Source organism: Galeopterus variegatus, unplaced genomic scaffold (genome assembly GCF_000696425.1).
Source record: "Galeopterus variegatus unplaced genomic scaffold, G_variegatus-3.0.2 Scaffold3208, whole genome shotgun sequence".
Classification (NCBI taxonomy): domain Eukaryota; kingdom Metazoa; phylum Chordata; class Mammalia; order Dermoptera; family Cynocephalidae; genus Galeopterus; species Galeopterus variegatus.
The window spans coordinates 130,920-140,485 of NW_007729319.1; the positions used below are offsets into that span (position 1 = coordinate 130,920).

General features: G+C 40.8%; 1 protein-coding gene across 3 annotated transcripts in view; it reads left to right on the forward strand.

The window, feature by feature from the left end:
- Nucleotides 1-9,566, forward strand: part of GYG1 (glycogenin 1) — a 36,400-nt gene that overhangs the window by 1,251 nt on the left and 25,583 nt on the right. Inside the window, exons 2-4 of one of the 3 annotated variants that reach the window (XM_008584287.1) lie at nucleotides 1,951-2,086; nucleotides 3,869-4,043; nucleotides 4,288-4,450. In XM_008584287.1, the coding sequence (XP_008582509.1) occupies nucleotides 2,082-2,086; nucleotides 3,869-4,043; nucleotides 4,288-4,450 (343 nt within the window). In that variant the 5' untranslated portion in view covers nucleotides 1,951-2,081. Of the gene's footprint in view, nucleotides 1-1,143; nucleotides 2,087-3,868; nucleotides 4,044-4,287; nucleotides 4,451-9,566 lie in introns of those variants that run through there. The other 2 variants (XM_008584286.1, XM_008584288.1) reach the window with 2 other exon arrangements.

The following is a 9,566-nucleotide window of genomic DNA, read 5'->3' on the forward strand; positions in this document are numbered from 1 at the left end:
CGGCTCCTCGGCCGCCCGCCCCGGCCCTGGCCGCCGCGCAGAGCCTATTTTTAGGCCTGTGGGGCCGGGTGTCGGGGAAGCCGGAGCCGGGCTGGCGTCCCTGCGAGGTGGGAGGCCTCCGGGCCGCTCCACGAACCTGCCTGGAGCCTGGGAAACTCCGAGGTGACTGGTCCTTCCCTGTTGCTGAGGCCAGGAGCCAGGGTTATGACAGAGGTTGAACTGCAGCTAGACTATAGGTGCAACCCGGAGCTCTTCTTCAGCAAGCCTGAACTCCTGCCCCGCTGTCGTCGGTCTGTCCTGGTCACTTGTAATGTTTGCCGGGTCTGATGTTCTAGTCTGTGCTCCTAAGCATTTGTCCTGTCCCTTATTCATCTTGAGATCATCCATTCCTTGCTTCCTGAAATCCCTGAATCCGACTCACCTTATTAAACTTTTCTTCATCACCTCCTGGCATCTGGACTGCTTTTGTGGTAAAACATTCATTATGCCCAGATTAAGTACCCTTGGTGCAGATTAACTTTGAAATGCCTCATGAGGGTTGAAGATAATACAAGTAGAAGCAAGTAAGGGCAGAGGTTGATGGGCATGTCAAGTGACAGGTGTCATTGTTCTGAGCTTTAGTGGAGTGTGTGACTGGGAAGCTGTGGCCCTCCAGGGGTGGGGAACACCCGTCTTTTACAACTTAGTAGATGGCCTGCCCTGGAAGAGAGCCCAACAAAACGTATGGTGGCGGCTCTCAGGTCAGCAGCTAGGGCCTGTGTTGGCCCATTCGACAGCCTACAACTCCTCTCACTTCTCAGTGGAATTTTGGTTGCCTCCTGCCTCCATGTTGGAAAGTGGGCTGGGGACAGTGAGGAAACCCAGGACAGAATGTGAATTCATGACAAAATGTCCTAACTCCTTGGTTGGGCAACAGTGTCCCAAGTGACCCCTGCCAGAGGTTGATCCTAAGTGTCCTATACATTTGGATGCCCACCAACTTCCTAATCTTAAAATCCCCTTGGAGATGGAGTGTGCCCCAGAATTGTTCCAGGGAAGGACTGGAGAAATCCTAAAGGATAGGCTGGTTGTCTTGGGAGGCTGGGGATTGTCCAGTAGGAAGAATAATCCATGTGTTTGCCTTCTGTTATGGCAGCTAAGTGCTTATTAGACATTGGTGTGTATGTGTCTGTGGGTCTTTGTCTGTTGGGGGGGACCAGGGCCAGGATACAGGGCACTGCTTGCTTCCCAAAGAAGAGGAGGCACAGGTTTGTTAGAGCTTGTGAGGTGCTCTCTAAATTCATTTAACAGTGATCGGTCTCTATTTAGATAAATTCATTTAACAGTGATCAGTCTCTATTTAGATAGAAGCATCAGGAGGGAGGTTGTCTCTGAGGAGGAGATATTTGAGCAGAGACTCAAGGTTGATAGGGCAGGAGAGCTTTTGCTACAGGTTGAGGAAATAGAAGTACAGAAAGCCTGAGGCATGCCATAAACATAAGCACCAGGGTGAAGAATATGGCCTCTGATATCAGGCTGTCTTCATTGAGGTTGGCAGTTGAACTTGTACCTGGATGAAAATACTGTTTTCAGTACCTTGTAGAAGGAACAGGAAATGCACTTCGTGATTTCTTCATTACCACCTGTTAATTGCCAGAGGTCCACCCTCTGGATTTTAAGCTATCTTTTGGTCTGAGAATTTAGGTGTCCAATCTGTAAATGGGATTTAATTTTTATAGTTCAATCAGCCTCTTGAAAGTTGCCAGACATTCCTGCTCAGCTGTAGTCTTGAACCATTCTTGAAGTGGGTACTTGGGTTTTCCCCCCAAAGAGGCTGCTGCTTTTATTAATAGCACAGGTTTATCTCAGAGGAACTGATTTTGCCAAATTACTGTTTGCAAGGGATTCTGGGGAAAAGACCTTTTCCAGATGTTGTACTGAGTGTGTTTTTTTTTTCTTCTTTGCATTAAGATCAGGCCTTTGTGACACTGACCACAAACGATGCCTACGCCAAAGGTGCCCTGGTCCTGGGCTCATCTCTGAAACAGCACAGGACCACCAGAAAGCTGGTCGTGCTCACCACCCCTCAGGTCTCGGACTCTATGAGGTGAGGACAGCGTTTGTCCATGGGGCTGTGACATCATTACCCTGTTTCTGGCATTAGTGGGCGTGAATGCTACACTTTTTTCAGGAGTTGAGAACTGGCTAGAGAAAGATAAGAGTTACTGAGTGAAGGATTCATGGGTCTAAAACCTCTTCCTAGCTTTTGGAAGATATTTCAGCTAAGCTTCGGGGAAGCTCTGGCCCACACTCTTCCTGATTCCAACTAGGAGTGGAAGAAGGACTCTCTTTTTTCCAAGTCCTCTCTGGGCGATCTGAGTGTTTCAGTCCAGGCATTCCCTGCTTAAATACACCTTCATGTAATCACGGTTCACTTGCACTTCTTTCCCAGAATACAGCAATACATTGTTTCCTGTTTTAAACCAGGGAAACCCTCAGGTGACTTTGAAATAAAAGCAGCTATTTTATCCATATTTGTAACCTAAGGGTCTTTATTTACGATATAATTCACTAGAATCTTTACTAAAGGGCTTTCTGAACCAGTGTTTTGCTAGGGAAAGCACCCTGAGGGGCACAAGCTACCTATGGATTGGGTTAGTTTGCTTTGATTTGTTGGAATTAAATTTTGAAGTATCAGCATGAATTACCTAGTTCCTAATACTAACTTTAAAAATATCTGGACATACTGGAAGCTTTGTGTTGTGTTTATTTGTGCAGTCTCCTAGTCCTCTTAGAAATTGAAAACACCTTTTTTGTGACTTTTCAAATAGCATAAGCACAGACCAAGAGCCTCTGAAAAGTGGGTATTACATACACATGTATCTATCACACTAACAACGTTATTCCTCAGTGGTAATTTAGGAAGATGCCAAAAAGGCTGTTTTCTAATGTATATGTCCTAATTTATAGTCTATTAGTGAGGATGTATGTAAGAAACTAGTTTTAGTCTTAGATTCTCCCACCCACCCACCACCACCACCAATTTATTATGGTCAATAGTTCCCCTGACCATTTTTCCCCAAAAATATCATGTTTACTGTGTGAATTAGAACATATTTTTGTGCAGCTTTAGAGACAAAAACAATACCAGTTTTGTTCTGCATGGCTGACATTGTTATAAACTTTTAATGATGATACGTTTTTAACATATGTTTTTCCTTATATTGAATTTAGTGTCTTACTCAAGTCTGCTCCACTAACCTACCTTAAGAGCTTTCTAAAATAAAACATAGGGTCATTTTGGGCATGGAGAGGTGTTGTACCTCACAAACCAAAGTGAGTCGTCATGCCCAAATAGAGTGCTAAGCACATAATGGCTATATTGGATTCTAAAAAATGGCAACCTAATAATTGAGCCCCTTAACTTCTTTTGGGACACAGAGCTTCCAACAGCTCTGAGTCAATTGCTTTAGCAAAAGAGATTCATTATAAGCTTCACTGCAGATGTTATATGCACATTACTAGGCATTGTTTATAAAAATATGCAGTAGTCAACAAGAGTCAATTCTAATAAAATATCATTGTCAAATACATAGGATATTGCAAAGATGTACTCTTTTGCTAAATGTTAGTCATATTTTTACAAGCTATTTCCATAGCCTGCCTGGTATTCAATGATACAATTAAAAAAAAAAAAATAGAAAACCACTTCTATAATGTTTTAAGACAAGCATTTCATCCTCCCCATAAGCAGTTCTTATTACTTTAATGAAGCTAACTGCACATTCAAATAAACACAATTTGTACTGAAGTAAATTAAGACAGATTTAAGGGGCTCACTTGTTCTGAAAAGATGCCAAGTAGTGTTTTCTGAATTTTATTTTGATAGAAAAGTTTTAGAGACAGTCTTCGATGAAGTCATCATGGTAGACGTCTTGGACAGTGGCGATTCTGCTCATCTAACCTTAATGAAGAGGCCTGAGTTGGGTGTCACACTGACAAAACTCCACTGCTGGTCACTTACACAGTATTCAAAATGTGTGTTCATGGATGCAGATACTCTGGTAAGTGTGGCTTCAAGGGCTGAAAAGATGTATGAAGACGTGCTAGGCATTTGAGGAACATTGTCAAGACTTGATAGTGAAATTCAGATAAAACCACTGTTGCAAAAGTTGTCAGGTGATGGAGAGTGGGCCCAGGCTGCCTTAGGCTGTCGTCATCTTTCGTGTTGGATAACAGAGGGAGAACTTAAGAAAGGTATTGTGCAGTAAAACATTTCTGTAATGCTTTTTCTCCCCTTTAAATCAGGTCCTAGCAAATATTGATGATCTTTTTGAGAGAGAAGAATTGTCCGCAGCACCAGACCCGGGGTGGCCTGACTGCTTCAATTCCGGAGTCTTTGTTTATCAGCCTTCAGTTGAAACATATAATCAGCTGTTGCACCTTGCTTCCGAGCAAGGTAGTTTTGATGGTATGTATCTGCTGTCTTCATATGTGATCAACTATAAGTAACTTCTAGGGGCCGCTTTTCTCAGGGATATAATTGCTGTGGTTTCTTGTGCGTGGAAGATACATGAGATGTAGCAAGCATTTTAAGTTGTGCTGTTTGGGGAAATACTGTTGTATGTTTGTGTGTGTACATGCATCTTTTTTCCCTATAGATGCATAAGATTATATCAAACTAAAGTAGGCAGTTTTACAGGCCTACCTTTAAATGGCCTTCCTGTATCTAAATTAGAGTTTGATAAATATACTATGATTATTAAAAAATAAGAAAAGACTGGCCAATGAGTAAAAAATTTAGCATCTGTCTTTAAACCTGAGTAAACTTAAGCTGAAGAGGGTTTGACAGTTGTTGCTAACAGTAACTATGCATTGTCTCCGTGGAAACTCAAGGAATAAGCCTGATGATTTGGCTCTCAGTCTCTCAGGAAACATTAAAAAGAAGATACAAGGTTTATGTGAATAATCTATGCTACCAAGCACTCATTTTCTATAAGGCTGTGCATCAGTTAGAATAGTATCTGCAAGGCCAAAGAACAGAACATTGACAAAGTCAGCATCCATTTTCTATAATGTATAAGTGCACCTGCAGCTTTGTTATATGTATATAAATGTTCTGACGATCTGTGATATAAGGCTTCACATCCTTTGGAGAATTTTGATCAAATGAATTAGTAGGCATGCTTCAATTTTAGGCCAGCCTCTAAAATAATTAATAGTAAGCCATTTTTTTTAAAGACAATAACAAGAAAAACACAAGACAAAACCAATAGCTAATATGCCAAAACAGTTCTTTTTAAAATTATTGTTGATGGTTCTTTTCCATATAAGACAAGACCCAGTATGAACAGGAAGAAGGACATGCTCTAAGAAGCCCTCCAGCAGTGACTGACTGTCAGATAGTTGACACTGTGGCCAAAGCTCGGGCAGGGAATGTGGGGATGGGCTCTGCAGCACATGCTTACACCAGGGGCTTATTTCCTCCTCCTCCCCTCTCCAAGAGCAGATATAGGATTTGCAGTGACTAGATCTTTTGGAATTAGCAGAAAGAGCCTTTCTTAATTGACATAAGATTTAGTCCTGGGTACAGATATGAGGGTTCATTTTTATTAAAGTTATATTTAAGTTAAATATAAAATCTTAAACTTTTTAAATTAAAATATTAAATGTAAAAGTTTGTTAGTTGCTGAAGTTAAGATATGGGAACATTTCAAAATTGAGATTGGGTTTTTGTTGTTGCTGTTCACAGAAATTGAATTGTTGAGTTATTTGCCTGAGGATTTGGGATTTGCAGCTATTTGAAATGTCATTGAAAAGAATAAGGAGGTTTAAGTTTCAATCTTGTTTCACTGGCTACTTTATACTCTAAGGCTGTAATTCTCAACCAGGGACTATTCCTCCCCCCCCCCCCCCCCCCCCCCAGGGACACTTGGCAATGTCATGAGACGTTTTTGATTGTCACAGCTGAGGGGGAGGGTGCTACTGAGTAAAGGCTAGGGGGTATGAATGTACATCCTATAGCAAACAGGACAGCCTCCCACAACAAAGGGTTATCTAGCCCAAAATGTCACTAGTGCTGAAGTTGAGAAACTCTGCTCTATGCTAAGGTATTACATGCTTTATTTTTTTATTTTTTTATTTTTTTCCCTTTTTGTCTCTTTTTTACTGACCGGTAATGGGATCGCAACCCTTGGTGTTGCGCCCGCACCGCGCTCAGCCAGTGAGTGGGAACCGGTCTCCACATGGGATCCGAACCCTTGGTGGGAGTGCCGCCGTGATCCCAAGCGGCACTCTCCAGTGCGCCACCGGGCCGGCCCAGGTATTACATGCTTTAAAACAGAGCAAGAACGTCTGAGTTGTGGCGGTATCTGACAAGAAATGCCATGTCATTTTAAGCAAACTTAAGTAAGAAAATAAGGTGCTAAATGTTCACCTTGGGGCCGGCCCAGGTATTACATGCTTTAAAACAGAGCAAGAACGTCTGAGTTGTGGCGGTATCTGACAGGAAATGCCATGTCATTTTAAGCAAACTTAAGTAAGAAAATAAGGTGCTAAATGTTCACCTTGGTCAAAGCAAAATGAAACTTCTTCCTTTTACTGATGTGTTTTAGAGCCTACTATTTTCCTTTTGTATGAGGAATGAAAGCTGTATTAGTATTCAAGTTCAAAACATGTATTCCTTATTTCTATCACTTATACCAAAACAGTTACTTTTGCATAAGAAGAAGATGAGAGTATTTTTAGGAGAAGTCCAATTGTCTGTCTGAACCTTCCCACCAGAGGGTAGGTTTCTTCACTTCCTCTCCTCTAATTTGAAGGAAGTAAGTGTAATCCTGCCAGAAATTCACTGTAATTATTCTCAACTTCAGTAAGTGAGTCACATTCTAAAGAAGATCTTACGGCCTGCAGTGGTCTGAAATCCTCATGATTTTGATCATGTAAAGAGAATCCAGTTTCTAACCTACAATAGTGTTAGATATTGTTGTTGAGAGATAAGAATTTGGATTCCAAACAGTGGTGTGTCATAGTAAATTATCCAGGTTACAGTTTTAGAATATGAAACTAATTAACTAGCAGGGACCAACCTGGGCCATCTACTCTGTTCTAGAATCTAGAGAGAGGCACTGGAGGAGTTGATGAATTTGTTATTAAGAAGCCTAAATGTGTGCAAAGTGCTCAACTGCAAAGCACTTTCTGCTTTTGCAACCAGAATCTAGAGCCACTGTGAGATTGCCTGTGCCTGCTAGCCCATCTCATGATTCAGCAGCAGAGTTTTCAGGCACGGGCTTCCTCTGAGGTGTTCCACTTACTGGCTCACTGGTGGTGAAGGATTGAATTTTCTGTGTTAATAGAAATGCTCAATTCAAAGAGGTAAAAAGTCAGCTCTGCAGATGAGAACTAACTATAGTTAGTTCAGTATGTTTAAATTCAGTGGAAGAATAAACTAGCAGCTCTTAAATGAAAGTTTGTTTTCACTTTCAGTGTGTTTACTAAACTTTACTCAGCAAAGAAAGCTCACTCCGTATCTTGGGAGCCCGTTCCTTTTTTGAGGGGTTTACTGTCCACTTGAAGTAGTCCACGTGTGACATAAGGACCTAGAGAACTTACACTTGATAGCAATAAATATTTCTTTTATGAACAACATCCTTGTCTAATGGCAGTAACCTTGCTTTGCATCGAGGTTTCAATTCATTATATCACATAAAAATCATAAATGTAATAAAAATAATTTTAAAAATTCATAGTAAGAATTATATAAAAAATAAGTTTGTTTAGGTGTCATGTCATAGGCACTCAGGCAGACATTTTCAGCTGTTTCTTTCAACGTTAAGTACGTTTCTAATATCCACAGGTTTCCTCGACCCCCCTCAATTTTATGAGCAGGGACTCAATTTTTAGATCTATATTACGGAAGGCCAGCTTTGCAAATGACTATCTCAGTATCTTGCAAGTCCTGCTTAATCTCTTGCCTGTGTTCAACAGAAACTGATGGGGTGTAGTGTCCACTGACATGCCACACAGGTCGCTGATGGCTGAGTATTTGCAGCTGCTTTCACAGCCCTTCTAATGCAAAAGAATGCGCTTGTCATTCTTCTGATCACCAGCCCTCTAATCACATCTCACCCTATCCCACCCCACCCCACTCAGTACCTCTGGCCAAGAAAATAATCCTAATATGGCAAACCATGCTTGGTAGCCTGACTTCTCTTTCATTTCCAAATATCTGGAGGTATTAGAATTTAGAACTAGTGACTACATATCTAAATCATGGCTCGTAGCTAATTTTCCATAGTGAAGATTCTGAGTTCTTATACTGTTGTTTGTATTTTTCAAGCTGTCTTGGCACTTACTTCATCACTGAAGTTACATGTTTCCTGAAAAGTTGAACAATAGCTGTTGTGAAATAGTTATACACTAGCATTTTATAAGATATGACAAAATAAGGTTAACTTCAAAATTTGTTAACAGTAAGAAGGGAAGAGAGAGGTAATGATATAATAATTTTGTCTCTTCTGCATACTCATGTGAAATGAAACTGATGTACTTGACTCTTCATTTGAAGAAATCAATCTGAACACAAATTGAGGTTTTCTTTTCCCTGTGACTCTAAAGTATTGTATATTAAGGATTCTCATACAGCTGAAGACAAGAGTTTAGTGTTTGAAAATTGCTGTCTATTAAATTTCATCTCTATGTGTTAGTTTCAAAAACATAAGTCAGAGGAATTCATATTTTCTAAGTGGTCATTGAGACCCTTAAACAGAGCACAATAGTGTTTTCAAATGGTTTTTAGCAGAAAAGATTTGGTGCTAAATCCTATTAAAGTGTAAAATTGACCCCATCTTCCCTAATCTTTGTAGTTAATTAGGCTTCATGCTGGACCTGCCCAAAAAAGGAATGAAGGACCGAGGTGTTTCAAGATACTACTTGTCTTGTCCAAACCAAATAAGCTTAAAAGTTCAGGTGTGCCTCCTCGGTTCCCTGACTCGATAGGTCCTGCCCTGACAGCTACTTTCCGAGGTAGGCCTTCCCCACCTGCCCACGCACTAGACCTGGTGCCCTTGGAGTGTTTTATCAGTTGCTTTGAAAATGACTGTTCTCTTGCACTTACATCGTTGATTGTTTAAATAATCTTAAAGAAGTAAAGATGAAAAGCTAGAGTTATAATGTGTAATGGCAAAATAAATGAGCACACATAAGTTTTCTCAAGCTATTTTTATCTCATTGTACCCTTGAGTTTTTTTTTTTAAACTTGTTTTTGTCTCTAGCTTTGTAACCAGCAGAGGTCATGAACCCTGTGAGAAACAGAGAGGAAAGAAGGGACTAATGTGTTATGTGTGTGCAGGTTATTATGGTAGTCATTTTACTTATTTTTCACTTCTTTCTCCACAAACCTGTAATGTAGGCATTTGTGCATTCATTCATTTAACAAATATTTATTGAGGGCTTGCTATCTAACTAGTACAGGGAAACTTCTGCTGTTCCAGTTCAGGACAGCAGCTTGCCCAATGTCCCTGAGCTGGTGGAAAAGCCAGCCCTGAGCCAGAGTCTTTCTCAACTCTGTGGCCGGGTTTTGTGGGGCG